The sequence below is a fragment of the Simochromis diagramma genome, unplaced genomic scaffold, assembly GCF_900408965.1.
Source record: "Simochromis diagramma unplaced genomic scaffold, fSimDia1.1 OVJJ01000685.1, whole genome shotgun sequence".
Lineage (NCBI taxonomy): Eukaryota > Metazoa > Chordata > Actinopteri > Cichliformes > Cichlidae > Simochromis > Simochromis diagramma.
The window spans coordinates 11495601-11518575 of NW_024387477.1; the positions used below are offsets into that span (position 1 = coordinate 11495601).

Genomic DNA, 22975 nt, shown 5'->3' on the forward strand with positions numbered 1-22975 from the left:
AGTGAATTTTATGTGTTTATTGTTGCGTGTAGTCAGTATCCTCATGTTTAGCCTGCCACGGCCGTTGGTGTTGGAGGAGCCACAACCCCACCAGTGAATATGCTTACATAAAGTCACTAACCTTTGAACCTATTAGGCATTAGGTATGACGCATTAGTTTTAATTATTAAAACACTTAAATGGTTACATTGTCAGTTGTGTAATATAATCTAATCTGTAACAGGTTAGATTATCTAAAACCTTTAAATTTTACTAGTCGTCATAATAATAATAATAATAATAATAATAATAATAATAATAATAATAGTTGTTGTTTTTGTTTTTGTTTTCTATGAGCATCATCATCATCCTCATTCCAGATTTTGCTGTTTGGTCTGTTGAACAGAAAGGGCCGCTATTGGCCCGAGTATGGCAGCATTCGTCAACGCTGAAACTTGTACCTCCCCTTTAGATTTGCACACTGGTAGACAATGAAACGCACAGTAACCGCCTGTTCTCTTTTATAAGGAATACCGCTTACGGAGATCGAAAAGTTATTCTTTTTTCGCTGAAACTGTCTTTGAGATATGGTCGGAATTATTATCATGATTCGTGTGGATTGCAGTTTTATTAATAGGACACAGGATTATCCCTGCAAAGCAATGAGGCGGCAAGTACTGTTGTTCTTCTTGGTTTTCTTTCTCAGCTCGGTGTTCGGGCAGGTCAGTTACTCCATTCCTGAGGAAATGGAGAAAGGGTCTTTAGTGTGTAATGTGGCTCAGGATTTAGGTTTAGACATTAAAAGGCTGAAATCCGGCAGAGCGCGCGTTCATTCTGGAGATAGTGCCGAATATATTGAGCTGAATAGAGACCGTGGTGTCCTCCTTATAAAAGAAAGGATAGACAGAGAAACGCTGTGTGGCGACACGACGCCCTGTGCTTTACTTTTACAGATGATTCTGGAAAATCCGATGGAACTGTTTCGAATAACAATAGAAATCACAGATATTAATGACAATGCTCCCAGCTTTGCATCGAGCGAAAAGCGCTTCGAAATCAGCGAGTCAACCATCATTGGGTCTAAATTTGTGCTGGAGAAAGCCATCGATGCTGACATCGGTACAAATGGTCTCCAGAGCTATTCCCTTAATCCAACAAACAACTTTGCGCTGAAATTAGAGAACCAAGCGGATGGGAGTAAGAAGGTGGAAATGATTCTACAGAAGCCTCTGGATCGAGAGCAAGAACAACATATATTGTTATTATTAACTGCTCAGGATGGCGGGCAGCCGCGTATGTCAGGTACAATGCAGATCACTGTTAACGTATTGGATGCAAACGACAATGCACCAATTTTCACTAAGCCAGTATATAAAGCAACAATAACCGAGAATTCACCGGCTGGAACCAGCGTTATAACTGTTAGAGCATCTGACAAAGATGGAGGCTCTAACGGGGAAATATCATACGCAATTTCAAACAGCAAACGTCGTTTGTCCGATTTATTTCACATTGATAGAAAAACTGGAGAGGTTATCGTGATCGGTCAAATAGACTATGAAAAAACGAAGCTCTTCCAAATAGATATAGAAGCTACGGACAATGGTGGGCTCTCTGATTCCAGTAAGATTCTCTTAGATGTTACTGATGTCAATGACAACAGCCCTCAGCTGAAAATACTCTCTAAGTCAGATGCCATTTTAGAAGACTCGCCTGAGAGTACTGTAATTGCAATGCTAAGCGTAAATGACCCTGACTCTGACAGGAATGGAGAGGTGAAGTGTAATATTAATGATAATGCTCCTTTTAAAATACTTAATACCATGAATGGCTTTTACAATTTGCTGACAGAGGTTGCTTTAGACAGAGAAGTTGCGTCTCATTATAATATCACTGTGACCTGCACTGATGAGGGAGTGCCCTCTCTTTCCAGCAGTGTCACTCTCACCTTACAGATCTCAGACGTTAATGATAACGCACCTGTCTTTGAGAGAAGCTCATATGAGGCCTACATTGTAGAAAACAACACACCAGGTCTCTCTATATTCACAGTGAAAGCAACAGACGCTGACTGGAATCAGAATGCCCGTGTTTCTTACATACTGGAGGACTCCTCCGTTAACGGGGTGCCAGTCTCCTCGTATGTGTCCGTTAGTGCAGATAGTGGAGTCATCCATGCAGTGCGCTCTTTTGACTACGAGCAGATCAAAGATTTCCACTTCAGCGTAAAAGCGCAGGATGGAGGCTCTCCTCCACTCAGCAGCAACGTGACTGTGAAAATAATGATCCAAGACCAGAACGACAACCCCCCTCAGGTTCTGTACCCAGTCCAGACTGGTGGCTCTCTGGTGGCTGAAATGGTGCCTCGTTCAGCAGATGTGGGCTATCTGGTGACTAAAGTGGTGGCTGTTGATGTGGACTCTGGACAGAATGCCTGGCTCTCCTACAAACTGCAGAAAGCCACAGACAGGGCGCTGTTTGAAGTGGGCTTACAGAATGGAGAAATCAGAACTATCCGCCAAGTCACTGATAAAGATGCTGTCAAACAAAGACTGACTGTTATAGTGGAGGACAACGGACAGCCCTCTCGTTCTGCTACAGTCATTGTTAACGTGGCGGTGGCGGACAGCTTCCCTGAGGTGCTGTCGGAGTTCACTGAGTTGACCCACGACAAGGAGTACAATGACAACCTGACTTTTTACTTAGTCTTGGCTCTGGCTGTAGTTTCCTTCCTCTTCATCACGTGTTTAGTGGTTATTATATCAGTCAAAATCTACAGGTGGAGACAGTCTCGCATCCTGTATCACTCCAACCTCCCTGTCATTCCATATTATCCACCACGTTACTCAGACACTTTAGGGACAGGGACTCTGCCCCATGTGTACAATTACGAGGTGTGCAGGACGACTGACTCCAGAAAGAGTGACTGTAAGTTCGGCAGAGCTGGTAGTCAGAACGTGCTGATAATGGACCCCAGTTCTACAGGAACGATGCAGCGGATACAGAGTGAAAAGAGCATCCTGGATGAACCAGACTCTCCTCTAGAGGTTAGAATAATTATTACATCACAAATGGCACAATATATCTTTATAACTTGTTATTTTAGTTAGTCTTTCTTTTTTTTCAGCACCTTGGAGAGCAACATGTAACGATATAATTTAGCTTGATATGAAAAAGACTGCTACGTATTTAATATGATCTGAGGATCGTTTTCAACTTTTGTGAGATTCTTCTTTTATTTTAGACAGTTTTTATATACAATGTTATACACACCATTTAAATTTAAGTGGCTTTCTGGGTATTTACACTTTTGTCGTCTTTCTACATACATACATCTATTCGCTTCCGCTTATCCTTTTCGGGGTTGCGGGGGTGCTGAACCTTATCCCAGCTGTCATAAGCCGAGAGGCGGGGTACACCCTGGACAATAACTTGTTATTTTAGTTAATCTTTGTTTTCTTCAGCACCTTAGAGAGTAACATGTATAAGTATATCATTTAGTTTGTTATGAAAAAACTGCTACGTATTTAACATTATTTGGGGATGGTTTTCAACTTTTGTGAGATTCTTCTGACTCTCCTCTGGAGGTTAGTTAAAAATGATTTGGCCAACTTTGAAGTGTTAACTTTTTTTCTGTCTGAACCAGATCGGTGATTCTGTTCATCTTGACGTAGCGTTTCAGTGGGAGAAAGGTTTTGTCGCTCATCCAAGTGACTTCTTCAGTTCCTAGGAACGAACCTCCCAGCCCATTGTTCCTTCAGTGGTGCTAGTTTCAGTCATTATGCAAATGTACTGCTTATAAGATTGGGGAAATCTGCAGTCAGCTGAGACTGATGAGTGACGAAACGTTTGTCCCACTGAAAACGTTATGTCCAGATGAACAGAATTAACTTTTGAGGATTTGCTTACCTGGATGATTGAGCATGCATCAAGATGTCTGCACCAGACTTGTGTTTCTGGATGAACCAGACTCTGCTATAGAGGTCTGTCTTTTGGGTTTAATATATATTTTTTAATCTGCGTGTATGCGTGAGGTACTATTCTGTGAAAAATAAACGCGAGTCCAACAGCGATTCAGCACCTTGGACAGTGACAAATAGGGCACAGTTCTACATTGTTAGTCCTTTTTATGCGCCTCTTGTATATATTTGTATGCCTGGAGTAAATTCTTTTTTTTTTTTTTTCAACAATCTCTCGTTTTCATTCTGTGTGAATGAATTTCCATTGTTACGTTCATTCCAGTGTTGCTTAAGATGAGAAAACGCCGTTTGGTTTTTCTGTCATCCTCCTCATTTTCATTATAGACATGCGCTTGCTTTTTTCTGCTTCTTTTTTGTCCTTCTTCTTCTACTGTTTGCCTCGTGTACTTTCACCTTGTGAACTCATCGCGCCGCTGTTGCACAATGTGTCAAGTTATTGACTCTCTTTAATAACACATCCATCCAGTCAGCATCCCGGCATATTACGAAGCATACTCAGACGTAGGACACACAGTTTAGGAATCAGATCAAATTCACGGGCACCTTAAAACGGATTCCTACTGTAACGGGTGGATTAAAACAGATTCCTTTTTATCTTTTCTATTCATTTTGGTGGAATTTTAATCGTTAAACGGAATAAAACAACATAGCCGTGGTGTGACAGCGGTGTCGGACAGAACAATGGAACGGCAAGTACTGATAATCTCCATTTTCTGCCTCAGTTATGTGGTCGGGCAGGTTAGCTATTCAGTTCCAGAAGAAATGGCGAAAGGATCTTTGGTGGGCAATATAGCCCAAGATTTAGGTTTAGATGTCAAACGTCTTAGGTCAGGTAAAGCTCGTCTCTATACCGGAGACAGCGTTCAGTACATCGAGCTGAATAGAGAAAGAGGAGTCCTCCTCATTAAAGAAAATATAGACCGCGAAGTCCTGTGCAGACAGACAACGCCTTGTGCTTTACATTTTCAAATAACGTTAGAGAGCCCACTGGAATTATTCCCAGTTACGGTTGAAATTACCGATGTTAATGATAATGCTCCCGTTTTCCAAAAGGAGGAGAGAGTGTTTGAAATCAGCGAATCAGCGATCGTCGGCTCTAAGTTTATGCTAGAAAAAGCAATAGACCCAGATATCGGACTGAATGGTCTGCAGAGATACACTCTTAAGCCGAGTGACAATTTTGTTCTTAAATTGCACGCACAAAGTGATGGAAGCAAGAAAGTAGAAATGCTTTTACAGAAGCCATTGGACCGAGAGAAACAAGAACATATATCTTTAGTTTTGACTGCGGAAGATGGAGGTGAACCGCAAATGACGGGAACAATGAAAATCTATGTTACCGTATTAGATGTAAATGACAATGCACCTGCTTTTAGTAAACCCGTTTACAAAGCAAGCATTACAGAAAACTCTGTTAAGGGAACACTTGTTACTAAGGTCACGGCTTCTGACGCAGACAAAGGCACAAATGGAGAGGTGACCTATGTAATCGGAAATAGCATGGATACAGTTTCAAAGTTATTTCATATTAATAGTGATGGTGATGTGATGTTAGATGGTCCGATTGACTATGAAACTGAAAAAACGTATAATATCGACATAGAAGCAATCGATCAAGGTGGACTCTCTGACTCAAGTAAACTAATCATCGATGTAATTGACGTGAATGACAATAGCCCCGTTGTAAATATGATTTCAGCGTCAGGTTCAATACCGGAGGACTCAGCTCGCAAGACAGTAATAGCTTTAATGAGCGTAAATGACCCTGATTCTGAAAATAATGGGAAAGTGAATTGCGTGATAAATGAAAATATTCCATTTGAAATTAAATTTACATCTAACAATTTCTATAGTTTAGTGACAGACAGTGATTTAGACAGAGAGAGAGCCTCTGACTATAACATCACTGTGATCTGCACTGATGAGGGAGTGCCCTCCCTCTCCAGCAGCGTCACTCTCACCTTACAGATCTCAGACGTTAATGATAACGCACCTGTCTTTGAGAGGAGCTCATATGAGGCCTACATTGTAGAAAACAACACACCAGGTCTCTCTATATTCACAGTCAAAGCCACAGATGCTGACTGGAACCAGAATGCCCGTGTTTCTTACATACTGGAGGACTCCTCCCTTAACGGAGTGCCAGTCTCCTCGTATGTGTCCGTTAGTGCTGATAGTGGAGTCATCCATGCAGTGCGCTCTTTTGACTACGAGCAGATCAAAGATTTCCACTTCCGCATAAAAGTGCAGGATGGAGGCTCTCCTCCACTCAGCAGCAACGTGACTGTGAAAATAATGATCCAGGACCAGAACGACAACCCCCCTCAGGTTCTGTACCCAGTCCAGACTGGTGGCTCTCTGGTGGCTGAAATGGTGCCTCGTTCAGCAGATGTGGGCTATCTGGTGACGAAAGTGGTGGCAGTTGATGTGGACTCTGGACAGAATGCCTGGCTCTCCTATAAACTGCAGAAAGCCACAGACAGGGCGCTGTTTGAAGTGGGCTTACAGAATGGAGAAATCAGAACTATCCGCCAAGTCACTGATAAAGATGCTGTCAAACAAAGACTGACTGTTATAGTGGAGGACAACGGGCAGCCTTCTCGTTCAGCTACAGTCGTTGTTAACGTGGCGGTGGCGGACAGCTTCCCTGAAGTGCTGTCGGAGTTCACTGAGTTGACACACGACAAGGAGTACAATGACAACCTGACTTTTTACTTAGTCTTGGCTCTGGCTGTAGTTTCCTTCCTCTTCATCACGTGTTTAGTGGTTATTATATCAGTCAAAATCTACAGGTGGAGACAGTCTCGCATCCTGTATCACTCCAACCTGCCTGTCATTCCATATTATCCACCACGTTACTCAGACACTTTGGGGACAGGGACTCTGCCCCATGTGTACAATTACGAGGTGTGCAGGACGACTGACTCCAGAAAGAGTGACTGTAAGTTCGGCAGAGCTGGTAGTCAGAACGTGCTGATAATGGACCCCAGTTCTACAGGAACGATGCAGCGGATACAGAGTGAAAAGAGCATCCTGGATGAACCAGACTCTCCTCTAGAGGTTAGACTCTTTAAATTCTGATAAACCTATACAATACTATTCCCCGCTGTTTTTACTACCTGTCCAAGTAATTTCAGTACCTTGGATAGCGAAGGGATTATCGCTTTTATTATTGTGTATCTTTTTTTCCCTAATCATTGTCCTATTTTGCTTACACTTCAGTTGAGTAGTTTCGTATTGAATTAATATTTTCTCATTAAGGGAACTCGTTGTCTAATTTAGTATTATCTTATTTGTAATTAAAACGGAATCATTAATGTGTTTTGTCTGGTATTTTCGCTAAAATTTATAGGTGTAGTGTTAGAGAGACTTTTAAATCCTGAACATTGCACTTTCGAGTTTTGAACTCAGTGGGCCGCTGTTGACCAGCGCCAGCATGTTTTTAAATGATTTGAAACACGGCACATCCTCCGTCCTCTCAAAGAGCGAAGGACCCGTGTGCATGCGGAATACACTGTAGTGCATAAGGTAGAAGGCACGAATAATCTTCATGGAATAACCATATCGTTGGATTTTAATTCATCAAAACTTAGCTGTACATTTAATTTTTGCTCTGTAACGCGGATTGCGAAACAAAGAAAGAACATTAGTTCTGTTCGACGGATGTGCTTAACAGAACAATGAAAGGGCAAGTACTGTTGTTTTTCTTGGTCGTCTTTCCTCGTTTTGTGTTCGGTCAGGTCAGCTTCTCTATCCCCGAGGAAATGGCGAAAGGCTCTTTAGTCGGTTATATAGCTCAGGATTTGGGTTTAGATGTTAAACGATTACAAGCCGGCAGAGCTCGTATCCACACCGGAGACAATGCAGAGTATCTTCAGCTTAACAAGGAAAAGGGACTACTCGTCATCAAAGAAAAAATAGACCGCGAGGCTCTCTGTGGCCAGACGACGCCTTGTGCTTTACATTTTCAAATTGCTTTAGAAAATCCAATAGAAATATTTCCCGTCACTGTAGTAATCACAGACATTAATGACAACGCTCCCGTATTTGAAAGGGAAGAGAGGCGCTTTGAAATCAGCGAGTCTGCAGTCGTCGGTTCTAAATTCATGCTAGAAAAAGCAATAGATCCAGATATAGGATTAAATGGTCTTCAGAGCTATACATTGAAGCCCAACGACAATTTTATACTTAAAATGAACAGTCAGTCTGATGGTGGTAAAAAGGTCGAGATGATTTTACAGAAGTCTCTAGACAGAGAGAAGCAGGAGTATGCATCATTGCTGTTAACAGTTGTTGATGGAGGAGAGCCTCAAAGGTCTGGGACTATGCAGATTCATATTACAGTGTTAGACGTTAATGATAACGCCCCTGTTTTTACACAAACCGTTTACAAAGCTGAAATCAAAGAGAACTCAGTCAACGGGACAGTCATTACCAAAGTGAGCGCCTCCGATGCAGATAAAGGCTCTAATGGGGAGGTTAGCTACGTAATTGGAAATACCATGAGGGGCCTTTCAAATGTATTCGTCATTACGGAAGACGGGCATCTTGTACTAAATGCCCCTCTTGATTATGAAAAAGCCCAAAAGTATGAGATTTACGTAGAGGCAGTGGACAGAGGAGGACTGTCTGATTCGAGCAAAGTCATTATTGATGTAGGAGACATTAATGACAACAGTCCAGTTATAAAAATAATATCGTCGTCAATTTCAATAGGAGAAGATTCGCCTTCGGGCACAGTGGTAGCTGTAATGAGTGTTAATGATCCTGATTCCGACGTAAATGGTAAAGTCGGGTGTATGATTAATAAAAACACACCATTTGCAATTACTTCTACATCCAGCAATTTTTACAGCATTATAACAGACAGTGAATTAGACAGAGAGAGAGCCTCTGAGTATAACATCACTGTGACCTGCACTGATGAGGGAGTGCCCTCCCTCTCCAGCAGCGTCACTCTCACCTTACAGATCTCAGACGTTAATGATAACGCACCTGTCTTTGAGAGAAGCTCATATGAGGCCTACATTGTAGAAAACAACACGCCAGGTCTCTCTATATTCACAGTCAAAGCCACAGACGCTGACTGGAACCAGAATGCCCGTGTTTCTTACGTACTGGAGGACTCCTCCGTTAACGGAGTGCCAGTCTCCTCATATGTGTCCGTTAGTGCAGATAGTGGAGTCATCCATGCAGTGCGCTCTTTTGACTACGAACAGATCAAAGATTTCCACTTCCGCGTAAAAGCACAGGATGGAGGTTCTCCTCCACTCAGCAGCAACGTGACTGTGAAAATAATGATCCAAGACCAGAACGACAACCCCCCTCAGGTTCTGTACCCAGTCCAGACTGGTGGCTCTCTGGTGGCTGAAATGGTTCCTCGTTCAGCAGATGTGGGCTATCTGGTCACTAAAGTGGTGGCTGTTGATGTGGACTCTGGACAGAATGCCTGGCTCTCCTATAAACTGCAGAAAGCCACAGACAGGGCGCTGTTTGAAGTGGGCTTACAGAATGGAGAAATCAGAACTATCCGCCAAGTCACTGATAAAGATGCTGTCAAACAAAGACTGACTGTTATTGTGGAGGACAACGGGCAGCCTTCTCGTTCAGCTACAGTCATTGTTAACGTGGCGGTGGCGGACAGCTTCCCTGAAGTGCTATCCGAGTTCACTGAGTTGACACACGACAAGGAGTACAATGACAACCTGACTTTTTACTTAGTCTTGGCTCTGGCTGTAGTTTCCTTCCTCTTCATCACGTGTTTAGTGGTTATTATATCAGTCAAAATCTACAGGTGGAGACAGTCTCGCATCCTGTATCACTCCAACCTGCCTGTCATTCCATATTATCCACCACGTTACTCAGACACTTTGGGGACAGGGACTCTGCCCCATGTGTACAATTACGAGGTGTGCAGGACGACTGACTCCAGAAAGAGTGACTGTAAGTTCGGCAGAGCTGGTAGTCAGAACGTGCTGATAATGGACCCCAGTTCTACAGGAACGATGCAGCGGATACAGAGTGAAAAGAGCATCCTGGATGAACCAGACTCTCCTCTAGAGGTTAGAATTAATATTACATCACAAACGGCGCAATATAACTTGTTATTTTCGTTAGTCTTTTTTTCAGCACCTTGGAGAGCAACATGTATAAGTATATCATTTAGTTTACGTATTTAACATGATTTGAGGCTCGTTTTCAACTTTTGTGGGATTTGTCTTTGATTTTGGACAGTTTTTATAAAACAAAAATGTTATACACAACATTTAAAATTGAGTGACTTTCTGGGTATTCACGCTTTTGTTATGTGTCATCATTTCTCCTGTAATTTTGCTTTTTGAACTCAATGGGCCGCTGTTGCCTTCTTTGTTGCAGTTGTGGTATATTTTCTGCTGAGCCGCCTCTCCTTTTCGGTGTATTAGAGAGAAACTGCAGGACCGACCGCATTGTCTTCGTTTGTCAGGCGGATATGCACAAAGGCGACGCAAATTGTAACAATTTTCCTTCCGTTCTGAGGATTGTTTTTCTTCGTATTAATTGTGATTGTCGGTCTGCCATCCAAAGGGATTTTTAGGAATCTTTCTTTTAATCTTAACGACCCACATACACAAAATGAGACGGCAAGTACAGCTGTTTATTTTACTTTTGGTTGTTTGTGATGCTTTCGGGCAGGTCAGTTACTCTGTTCCGGAGGAAATGGCGAAAGGTACCTTAGTTGGAAATATAGCTCAGGATTTAGGCTTAGATGTTAAAAGGCTAAAGCTGGGCAACGCTCGTGTTTATTCCGGTGATAACAGAGAATATGTCGAGTTAAACGCCGAGAGAGGAGCCCTTCTAATCAGAGAGCGAATAGACAGAGAGGCGTTATGCGGTGACACGACGCCGTGCGCTGTGCATTTTCAGATTGTGTTAGAAAATCCTATGGAGTTTTACAGTGTTACAGTTGAAATAACAGACATTAATGATAATCCGCCAACGTTTGAAAAAAATGAAATTAAATTCATCATTAGTGAGTCTGCTGTTGTTGGGGCTAAATTTGATTTAGAAAGAGCTGTAGATTTGGATGTGGGTACAAACACTCTCCAAAGTTATGTCCTCAAACCAAGCGATAATTTTATGCTTAAATTGCACAACCAAGCTGACGGTACAAAAAATGTTGAAATGGTCTTACAAAAGCCCTTGGACAGAGAGAAAAATGATTTTATTGCGTTAGTGTTGACCGCTGTAGATGGAGGAGAGCCACAGATGTCAGGAACAATGCAGATTTTTATTTCAGTGTTAGATGTCAATGACAACGCACCCGTTTTTACGCAGCAGGTGTACAAAGGCACTGTATCCGAAAATGCTACAAAAGGCACAACTGTGACTTTTGTTCGTGCTTCAGATGCTGATCATGGATTGAATGGCAAAATAACATATTCAATCACAAATACTTTGGATGACGTCAGACATATGTTTGAAATAAACGATGAAAACGGTGAAAGTTAAATTGATTGGGCGGTTGGATTATGAAAAGAAAAGACATTTCCAAATCAATGTACGGGCAAGGGATAACGGAGGACTCACTGATTCTTGCAAAGTTATTGTCGATGTCGTTGATATAAATGACAATGAACCAACGATTAAAATTATGTCTAAATCAACAATTATATCAGAGAGTGCAAAGCCCAACACAGTTGTTACAATGATTAACATTCAAGACCCAGACTCAGATGAATATGGTAAAGTTCAATGTTTTATAAGTGATAATATTCCTTTCGTGTTGAAATCCACATCTAATAATTTCTATACCTTAGTGACAGACAGTGATTTAGACAGAGAGAGAGCCTCTGAGTATAACATCACTGTGACCTGCTCTGATGAGGGAGTGCCCTCCCTCTCCAGCAGCGTCACTCTCACCTTACACATCTCAGACATTAATGATAACGCACCTGTCTTTGAGAGGAGCTCATATGAGGCCTACATTGTAGAAAACAATACACCAAGTCTCTCTATATTCACAGTGAAAGCAACAGACGCTGATTGGAACCAGAATGCCCGTGTTTCTTACATACTGGAGGACTCCTCCCTTAACGGAGTGCCAGTCTCTTCATATGTGTCCATTAGTGCTGATAGTGGAGTCATCCATGCAGTGCGCTCTTTTGACTACGAGCAGATCAAAGACTTCCACTTCCGCGTAAAAGCGCAGGATGGAGGCTCTCCTCCACTCAGCAGCAACGTGACTGTGAAAATAATGATCCAAGACCAGAACGACAACCCCCCTCAGGTTCTATACCCAGTCCAGACTGGTGGCTCTCTGGTGGCTGAAATGGTGCCTCGTTCAGCAGATGTGGGCTATCTGGTGACTAAAGTGGTGGCTGTTGATGTGGACTCTGGACAGAATGCCTGGCTCTCCTATAAACTGCAGAAAGCCACAGACAGGGCGCTGTTTGAAGTGGGCTTACAGAATGGAGAAATCAGAACTATCCGCCAAGTCACTGATAAAGATGCTGTCAAACAAAGACTGACTGTTATAGTGGAGGACAACGGACAGCCCTCTCGTTCTAGCTACAGTCATTGTTAACGTGGCGGTGGCGGACAGCTTCCCTGAAGTGCTGTCGGAGTTCACTGAGTTGACACACGACAAGGAGTACAATGACAACCTGACTTTTTACTTAGTCTTGGCTCTGGCTGTAGTTTCCTTCCTCTTCATCACGTGTTTAGTGGTTATTATATCAGTCAAAATCTACAGGTGGAGACAGTCTCGCATCCTGTATCACTCCAACCTGCCTGTCATTCCATATTATCCACCACGTTACTCAGACACTTTGGGGACAGGGACTCTGCCCCATGTGTATAATTACGAGGTGTGCAGGACGACTGACTCCAGAAAGAGTGACTGTAAGTTTGGCAGAGCTGGTAGTCAGAACGTGCTGATAATGGACCCTAGTTCTACAGGAACGATGCAGCGGATACAGAGTGAAAAGAGCATCCTGGATGAACCAGACTCTCCTCTAGAGGTTGGTTATTTTAGTTTCATTTCTGTAGCAAATGCAGGCCCGTTTTAATATGTAACGTGGTTGTGATTCTTTTTCCGTCTTCAGTCAGAACCATGGATAGAGATTACCTTTGTAACTTATTTCATAGATTTAACCTAAGGAGATTTTCGTTTACATTTAATTTGTTTGTTGTTGTTTTTTGTTTTGTTTGTTTGTTTTTAATGTCCAGCCTTTATATTGTTTCTAGTTCTCGGTATTGATTGTAATTTCAGGTATACAGAGTTTTATTGATGGAAACATATTATTCTCGCCTATTCTCACTCTAGGTTCAAAACATCTTTCAGTATTTGAAAACATTCTCATTTCTATCTCAATTACCTGTTCAAAATAGGCTCGCTCATTGCTCTTTCTTATTTAATGGAGATGGATTTCCTCATTCTAAGTTTTGTTTATCGTATTAAAATCAGTCCTTATACAGCAATTTCATTTCTACCTAGACATTACTCTTCAGTTTTCATGAGTAATTCTTATGTATTTTTTACTTTGAACTCAGAGGGACGCTGTTGACCAGGATGTATCAGTTCGTCGCTGATGTGTAGTAGTACCTCCCATCATCTCCTTCTATTTTGTTGAGAAGCACAGCTCAGAGATTCAATAAAAAACCGTTTGTGGGAATGTAACCGAACGCAGATACATAAACCTTGGGCTTTCTGTTACGGATTTCTGTTCAGTTAACGTGAATCGGGACAAAGGGTTTACATATGGATATTTTGATGATGGCAGGAATAACAGCGAGACGGCAAGTACTATTGTTCATTTCGGTCCTCTCCCTCAGTGCAGCTGTCGGACAGGTCAGCTACTCTATTCCTGAGGAAATGGCGAAAGGCTCTTTCGTTGGTAACATAGCTCAGGATTTAGGTTTAGACATCCAAAGACTGAAATCCGGCAGGGCTCGGGTTTTTACTCGAGACAACACAGCTTACATCGAGCTAAACAGCGAAAGGGGAATTCTCCTACTTAAAGAAAGGATAGACAGAGAGGCGCTGTGTGGACAAATGACGCCTTGCGCTTTACATTTTCAGATTTTATTAGAAAATCCGATGGAATTTTATAGTGTCACTGTTGAAATCACAGATATAAATGACAATCCTCCGACTTTCATCACGAACGAGGCACATTTTAATATAAGCGAATCTGCGCTGAGTGGCACAGCATTCGTTTTAGATCGGGCGACCGATCTTGATGTGGGCGAAAATAGTTTAAAAGCATATGCTCTTAAACCAAGTGATATATTTTCTCTGAAAATAAATAATCAGGGACAGGGTAGTAAAAACGTGGAGATGGTTCTGAATGCACCGCTGGACAGAGAGAAAAATGAACACCTACGTTTGGTTCTGACGGCGGTGGATGGTGGCGAGCCGCGGATGACGGGAACGATGCAGATTCACATTAATGTTTTAGACGCTAATGACAATGCTCCCGTTTTTACACAGCCCGTTTATAAAGCATTTATAAAGGAAAATGCACCAGTCGGAACTGTTGTAGGGACAGTTACTGCAACTGATGCAGATGACGGGTCTAATGGCAGAATAACTTATTCAATTTCAGCTATGCTAGATCATGCCTATGGTATTTTTGAAATCAATAAAAGAAGCGGTGAGGTCACTTTGATTGGAAAGGTTGATTATGAGAAAACCAGAACTTTTCAGATTAATATTCGAGCGAGTGATGACGGAGGTTTAAGTGGTTCATGCAAATTAATAGCTGATGTAATAGACACGAATGACAACCGCCCCGACATTCATATCATGTCTAAATCAAATGTTATATCAGAAGATGCGAAGCCTAACACCGTTGTAACAATGATAAATGTAGAAGATGCAGATTCATCTGAAAATGGAAAAGTGCAATGCGACATCAATGACAGTAATAGTTTCATATTGAAGTCAGTTTCAGAAAAATTCTATAGTTTGATGACAGACAGTGATTTAGACAGAGAGAGAGCCTCTGAGTATAACATCACTGTGACCTGCTCTGATGAGGGAGTGCCCTCCCTCTCCAGCAGCGTCACTCTCACCTTACAGATCTCAGACGTTAATGATAACGCACCTGTCTTTGAGAGGAGCTCATATGAGGCCTACATTGTAGAAAACAATACACCAGGTCTCTCTATATTCACAGTCAAAGCCACAGACGCTGACTGGAACCAGAATGCCCGTGTTTCTTACATACTGGAGGACTCCTCCGTTAACGGAGTGCCAGTCTCCTCATATGTGTCCGTTAGTGCAGATAGTGGAGTCATCCATGCAGTGCGCTCTTTTGACTACGAACAGATCAAAGATTTCCACTTCCGCGTAAGAGCGCAGGATGGAGGCTCTCCTCCCCTCAGCAGCAACGTGACTGTGAAAGTAATGATCCAAGACCAGAACGACAACCCCCCTCAGGTTCTGTACCCAGTCCAGACTGGTGGCTCTCTGGTGGCTGAAATGGTGCCTCGTTCAGCAGATGTGGGCTATCTGGTCACTAAAGTGGTGGCTGTTGATGTGGACTCTGGACAGAATGCCTGGCTCTCCTATAAACTGCAGAAAGCCACAGACAGGGCGCTGTTTGAAGTGGGCTTACAGAATGGAGAAATCAGAACTATCCGCCAAGTCACTGATAAAGATGCTGTCAAACAAAGACTGACTGTTATAGTGGAGGACAACGGGCAGCCCTCTCGTTCAGCTACAGTCGTTGTTAACGTGGCGGTGGCGGACAGCTTCCCTGAAGTGCTGTCGGAGTTCACTGAGTTGACACACGACAAGGAGTACAATGACAACCTGACTTTTTACTTAGTCTTGGCTCTGGCTGTAGTTTCCTTCCTCTTCATCACGTGTTTAGTGGTTATTATATCAGTCAAAATCTACAGGTGGAAACAGTCTCGCATCCTGTATCACTCCAACCTCCCTGTCATTCCATATTATCCACCACGTTACTCAGACACTTTGGGGACAGGGACTCTGCCACATGTGTACAATTACGAGGTGTGCAGGACGACTGACTCCAGAAAGAGTGACTGTAAGTTCGGCAGAGCTGGTAGTCAGAACGTGCTGATAATGGACCCCAGTTCTACAGGAACGATGCAGCGGATACAGAGTGAAAAGAGCATCCTGGATGAACCAGACTCTCCTCTGGAGGTTAGAATTTCCCAACCGTTCAAAATTAATATCAAGGAATTAATGCTTGTCATCTTATTTTCAGCACCTCGGACAGCGACATGATCTTTTTTTTCTTAGTAAAAGTAACTTACATTTCAAATAATTTAACTGATTATTTCATGCAGTCAATACAGCTCGAGGAATTCACGTCACACAATCTTGTAATTCAGATATCTGTATTACTTTGAGTAAAATTTTTGAACCGTAAACTCTTCGAATGTTTCCCATATAGTAAATGTTTAGTTTTCATGTTTAGTATATACATATGTTATTTCATTTTGAACATTTAAAATGCAATGATAGTTCATGAACTCAAAGTGCCGCTGTTGCCCAGTCCGTTTCAATTTTAACGGCGACTCTTGTACCTCCCATCATGCCTTTATTTTAGAGAGAGAAAGAGGGAGAAGCAACCCTCATTGTCTACAGTTTACTGGACACAGGACGTCGTGTCTCTTTTATGTTTTGGGAATATGATTGAAAATCAGCTTTAACCTCTTCATTTGGGATAAAAAAAAAAAATTCAATCGCATCCATACTTGCTTGTCATCGGGATATCTTCAGAGGGAACAATGGGAGGGCAAGTACTGTTGTTTTTCTCGGTCCTCTCTCTCAGCTCGGTACTCGGACAGGTCAGCTACTCGATTCCTGAAGAAATGTCGAAAGGCTCTCTAGTTGGAAACATGGCAAAAGATTTCGGCTTAGATGTTAGACGATTAAAATCGGGTAAAGCTCGTATTTTTTCTCCAGACACCGATGAATATTTTGAGCTGAATAACGATAGAGGAGTCCTCCTCATCAAGAATAGGATCGACAGAGAGGCGCTCTGTGGGCAAACAACGCCTTGCGCTTTGCATTTTCAAATTATACTAGAAAATCCAATGGAATTTTACAGTGTGACAGTTGAGATAACAGATATTAACGATAACCCGCCGTCCTTTGAAAAGAATGACGTCAAATTTAAAATTAGCGAATCCGCCGTCCGTGGGGCTAAATTCATTTTAGATCGTGCCGTCGACCCTGATGTAGGCTTAAATGGACTGCAAACCTATAAACTTGAACCGTCAGGGAATTTTGTGGTTAAATTGCATGATCAGGCAGATGGAACGAATAACGTTGAAATGATCTTAGACAAACCTCTTGACAGAGAAAAACATGAACACTTGTCTCTGATACTGACGGCGCTGGATGGGGGAGAGCCGCAGATGACAGGAATAATGCAGATTCTAATCACTGTTTTAGACGTAAATGACAATGCTCCAGTCTTTACGCAGTCAATTTATGAAGCTTCGATAAGAGAAAATTTGGCAGTCGGAACTACTGTAATGAGAGTTACAGCAACAGATGCGGATCATGGGTCTAACGGTAGAATAACTTATTCAATTTCCAGTATATTAGACAATGCCCGTGGTTTATTTGAAGTAAACGGTGAAAGTGGTGAAATTCGGCTTATAGGAAATGTTGACTATGAAAAAGCTCGAACATTTCAGATAAACATTCGTGCAAGTGACGACGGAGGACTAGTTGACTCGTGTAAAGTGAAGATTGACGTGATTGATATGAATGACAATAAGCCTGATATTCATATCATGTCTAAATCGAATGTAATAACAGAAGACGCAAAGCCCGGTACTACGGTCACAATGATTCATGCTAAGGATGCAGATTCAGGTGAAAATGGAAAGGTCCAGTGCACAATGAATGAAAATATTCCTTTTGTGATGAAGTCTACAACCAGTGATTTCTATAGTTTGATGACAGACAGTGATTTAGACAGAGAGAGAGCCTCTGACTATAACATCACCGTGACCTGCTCTGATGAGGGAGTGCCCTCCCTCTCCAGCAGTGTCACTCTCACCTTACAGATCTCAGACGTTAATGATAACGCACCTCTCTTTGAGAGGAGCTCATATGAGGCCTACATTGTAGAAAACAACACGCCGGGTTTCTCTATATTCACAGTGAAAGCAATAGACGTTGACTGGAACCAGAATGCCCGTGTTTCTTACATACTGGAGGACTCCTCCGTTAACGGAGTGCCAGTCTCCTCATATGTGTCCGTTAGTGCTGATAGTGGAGTCATCCATGCAGTGCGCTCTTTTGACTACGAGCAGATCAAAGATTTCCACTTCCGCGTAAGAGCGCAGGATGGAGGCTCTCCTCCACTCAGCAGCAACGTGACTGTGAAAATAATGATCCGGGACCAGAACGACAACCCCCCTCAGGTTCTGTACCCAGTCCAGACTGGTGGCTCTCTGGTGGCTGAAATGGTGCCTCGTTCAGCAGATGTGGGCTATCTGGTGACGAAAGTGGTGGCTGTTGATGTGGACTCTGGACAGAATGCCTGGCTCTCCTATAAACTGCAGAAAGCCACAGACAGGGCGCTGTTTGAAGTGGGCTTACAGAATGGAGAAATCAGAACTATCCGCCAAGTCACTGATAAAGATGCTGTCAAACAAAGACTGACTGTTATAGTGGAGGACAACGGACAGCCCTCTCGTTCAGCTACAGTCGTTGTTAACGTGGCGGTGGCGGACAGCTTCCCTGAAGTGCTGTCGGAGTTCACTGAGTTGACACACGACAAGGAGTACAATGACAACCTGACTTTTTACTTAGTCTTGGCTCTGGCTGTAGTTTCCTTCCTCTTCATCACGTGTTTAGTGGTTATTATATCAGTCAAAATCTACAGGTGGAGACAGTCTCGCATCCTGTACCACTCCAACCTGCCTGTCATTCCATATTATCCACCACGTTACTCAGACACTTTGGGCACAGGGACTCTGCCACATGTGTACAATTACGAGGTGTGCAGGACGACTGACTCCAGAAAGAGTGACTGTAAGTTCGGCAGAGCTGGTAGTCAGAACGTGCTAGTTATGGACCCCAGTTCTACAGGAACGATGCAGCGGATACAGAGTGAAAAGAGCATCCTGGATGAACCAGACTCTCCTCTAGAGGTTAGAATTATTATTACAATACTTTATATAATGTCCAGTACCTTGGACAGAGACACAACATCCGTCTGTCTGTCTGTCTGTCTGTCTGTCTGTCTATCTATCTATCTATCTATCTATCTATCTATCTATCTATCTATCTATCTATCTATCTATCTATCTATCTATCTATCTATCTATCTATCCATTTCTCCTATTTCTGCATTTCCCTTTTATGTCCCTAAGTGCCGCTGTTGGTTAGTATCAGTAAAATCAGAGCTTTTTTTCTAGTCGAGGTCCTCCCTCGCCATTCTGTTGCTTTATTCGGAGCTAGACTGACAAACCACACTCCCCGTACTCAGTTGTTAACTTGTGACCAAATATTTGGTCCGTTTTCCCACCGTGTTTTTTTTTTTCTTTGCCTCATTCAGATATTGTGAACAATTTCGTCACTATGGGTGTTTTTTGTTATTTCGCCGAAAAGAAAATTGTTTCATTGTTGCCGCTGCTTGTCTGCATCTGCGTCGCAGAAATGGCTGTCGGTCAGGTCCGTTATTCTATACCAGAGGAGATGGCGACGGGCTCTGTTGTCGGGAATATAATTCAAGATCTAGGTTTGGATATTAAGCGATTGAAATCTGGGCGTGCTAGGATATTTACCGAGGACGACAGTGAGTACATTGGTCTGAATTCAGAAAAAGGGACTTTAGTAGTGGCTAAAAGGATAGACAGGGAAGAATTATGCAAGCAAGTGTCTCCGTGCTCTCTTCATTTCCAAATAATCCTTGAAAATCCAATGGAGCTACACAGAATCGATGTACAGATTTTAGATATCAATGACAACGCTCCGTATTTTTCCAAGAAGGAATACAATTTCCAGGTTATTGAATCTGCCTCACCGGGGGCTCGTTATTCCTTAGAGAGTGCCAGTGACCCCGATGTAGCAATGAACACCATTCAAACGTACAAACTCAACCCTTCAGATAATTTCAAACTGAACGTTGTATCTCTTCCCGATGGTACAAAATATATTGAAATGGTTCTTCACACATCGCTTGATAGAGAAAAACAAGAAGAGCATAAATTAACTCTGACAGCATTTGATGGAGGTAATCCTCAGAAATCGGGTTCAGTCAAAATAAACGTCATTGTTCTGGATGCTAACGACAATGCGCCAGTATTCAGCCAGTCCGTTTACAGGGTTACCGTTCCTGAAAACGCACCGAAGGGCGCCGTTATTTTAAGAGTCAGTGCCTCTGATAATGATAAGGGAACAAATGAAGAGATAACATTTTCGTTCTCACAGCATACCAGCAGTGCATCTTCCCTGTTTATTATAGACCCCCACAGCGGAGAAATAAGTGTAACTGGTGTTTTAGATTATGAAAAAGCTAAACATTATGAAATAAACATTGAAGCCACGGACAAAGGGGGCCTTACAGACACAAGCAAGGTGCTAATTGAAGTGACCGACCTAAATGATAATGCCCCTATAATTAGCATCATTTCCCTCTCCAATGCAATACCAGAAGATTCCCCTCTAAATACCGTCATAGCAATGATCAATATTAAAGATTTGGACTCGGGTAAAAATAGTCATGTTAGGTGTTATATTAGCCAAGATTTGCCTTTCAAAATCAAGTCCTCCGCACCTAATTTCTATAGTCTGATATCTGACGATATTTTGGATCGTGAAACAGTACCAGAATATAATATAACTATTACAGCAGTAGATGAGGGTTCCCCGCCTTTTTCCACAAACAAGAGTATTAATTTAAGAATATCGGACGTAAATGACCACGCACCAACGTTCCCGCAACAGTTTTTGACCGCTTTCGTCAATGAAAATAATTCACCTGGTATGTCACTCCTCACCGTCAAAGCCAGCGACATGGACTATGGAAGCAATGCGCGCATTTCGTATTTTCTTGAGGATAGTCAGCTGAATGGGATGTCAGCTTCTGCTTATTTTTCAGTGAATGTAGAGCGGGGGGAGATAGTTGCTGTGCGCTCCTTCGACTATGAGCAAACAAAAGAGTTCCATATTCGCGTAAAAGCGCAAGATGGAGGTTCTCCTCCCCTCAGCAGCAACGTGACTGTGAAAATAATGATCCAGGACCAAAACGACAACCCCCCTCAGGTTCTGTACCCAGTCCAGACTGGTGGTTCTCTGGTGGCTGAAATGGTGCCTCGTTCAGCAGATGTGGGCTATCTGGTGACTAAAGTGGTGGCTGTTGATGTGGACTCTGGACAGAATGCCTGGCTCTCCTATAAACTGCAGAAAGCCACAGACAGGGCGCTGTTTGAAGTGGGCTTACAGAATGGAGAAATCAGAACTATCCGCCAAGTCACTGATAAAGATGCTGTAAAGCAAAGACTGACTGTTATAGTGGAGGACAACGGGCAGCCCTCTCGTTCAGCTACAGTCATCGTTAACGTGGCAGTGGCGGACAGCTTCCCTGAAGTGCTGTCGGAGTTCACTGAGTTGACGCACGACAAGGAGTACAATGACAACCTGACTTTTTGCTTAGTCTTGGCTCTGGCTGTAGTTTCCTTCCTCTTCATCACGTGTTTAGTGGTTATTATATCAGTCAGAATCTACAGGTGGAGACGCGAGAGGTTGTTTTATAAATCCAGCGGGAATCTTCCTGTTATTCCATATTATCCTCCCCTTTACGCAGACGTAAGCGGCACCGGTACGCTGAAGCAGGGGTTCAGTTATGAGGTCTATGGTACTACTGACTCTCGAATGAGTGATGTGAAGAACTCCCGACCCTTCAGCCAAAGCACTATGAGTATTGACCAAAGTGCTACCAGGACAGTTCAAAGGCATAAAACCGAGTCAGAGAATATACCCACGGAGGTGAGGTCATAAATTCCTGAAAATCTATATTCACACACACACACACACACACACACACACACACACACACACACACACACACACACACACACACACACACATTAGTTAAGTCACTGATCAGTCATTATTTTTATTATCTCATACTGTATTTATATCATCAAGTCTACTCAGTTTCAGTCCTTACTGTTCCAAAAGTAGTCTGCAGGTATCTATCTAAGTTAAGATTATAGACAGTTGTTCAGGGGTATAAAAATTAAAAAATGCAATAGGATGGTTCAGAAAATGTGAATTTAAAACTATACTGAATAAATTAGTTCATTAGTTCCCACCACAACTTACTATTTAGACATGCTTAACGGTGGATTTTTTTTTCTTTTCTTTTTTTTCTTGACTGGTATAGTCTACAAGCCTAAACAGATACTTTTCAGTTATTTTGAAAATGAATCAGTATTTTTTGTTACTGCACATTCTCTTATGCTGATTCATGCTCGGTACAAAGGGTGAACTTTTGTCTTTGCTTTATGACACTACAGTCATCTTATTGAATTAGTATTTCCATCTTGTTTTCATTGTTTCTTTATCATATTAATTATTTGTTAAATTTGTCATATAGTAGTGCTGGCAAATGTTTGCCTCATCTTGCAGTGAAACTTGATGTTATGTGCTGACGAAACACATAACAATGTGCTTTCCATGTTGAGACCTCTTACTCTGAAAAATGCAAAGAGGAGTTATAATGTGCTGTATGGCTATCAGAGATAGTCTTCTTACTATCTTGCCATAGTAAAATAAAAATAATTCAGGGCTTCATCCCTGCTAAAGCTTTGCTACAGATTGCTCTCACTGCGAAAAACACAACCATGCAGTGGACTACTTTTCAGTGACCTAGTTCCCTTCATAACAGTTTACAGGCGTGGGTTTTGGGCTGCACATGTTACAGCAGCAGTTGTGATTGCAATACAAAAGCCAGGGTGGAATTCCTCTTGAATATAACAAAGTTAGTTCATTCAATTCAATAAATATGATCAAAGAATGATACAGTGTTTTG

The 22975-nt window shown here is 42.3% G+C and overlaps 4 protein-coding genes across 39 annotated transcripts in view; all 4 read left to right on the plus strand.

Moving 5' to 3' along the window:
• Positions 1-22975, plus strand: part of LOC120724149 (protocadherin gamma-C5-like) — a 301683-nt gene that overhangs the window by 223507 nt on the left and 55201 nt on the right. The window contains exon 1 of one of the 36 annotated variants that reach the window (XM_040016154.1): positions 13439-16113. The exons of 31 other annotated variants lie outside the window; for them this stretch is intronic. In XM_040016154.1, coding sequence (XP_039872088.1) covers positions 13699-16113 — 2415 coding nt within the window. In that variant the 5' untranslated portion in view covers positions 13439-13698. Of the gene's footprint in view, positions 1-13438; positions 16114-16316; positions 19089-22975 lie in introns of those variants that run through there. 4 more of the 36 variants (XM_040016178.1, XM_040016196.1, XM_040016167.1 and 1 more) reach the window with 4 other exon arrangements.
• Positions 328-7165, plus strand: LOC120724156 (protocadherin beta-16-like). Its single transcript, XM_040016202.1, has 2 exons — positions 328-3026; positions 7020-7165. The coding sequence occupies exons 1-2, from the start codon at positions 567-569 to the stop codon at positions 7038-7040; spliced, it is 2481 nt and encodes an 826-aa protein (XP_039872136.1). The 5' UTR covers positions 328-566; the 3' UTR covers positions 7041-7165.
• On the plus strand, positions 7309-13025 carry LOC120724157 (putative protocadherin beta-18). The gene is made up of 2 exons (XM_040016203.1): positions 7309-10021; positions 12959-13025. The coding sequence occupies exons 1-2, from the start codon at positions 7640-7642 to the stop codon at positions 13004-13006; spliced, it is 2430 nt and encodes an 809-aa protein (XP_039872137.1). The 5' UTR covers positions 7309-7639; the 3' UTR covers positions 13007-13025.
• On the plus strand, positions 10542-12636 carry LOC120724179 (protocadherin gamma-A11-like). Its single transcript, XM_040016226.1, is given in 2 exon segments — positions 10542-11441; positions 11443-12636. Coding segments are annotated over 2 exon segments (1950 nt in total). The 5' UTR covers positions 10542-10571; the 3' UTR covers positions 12523-12636.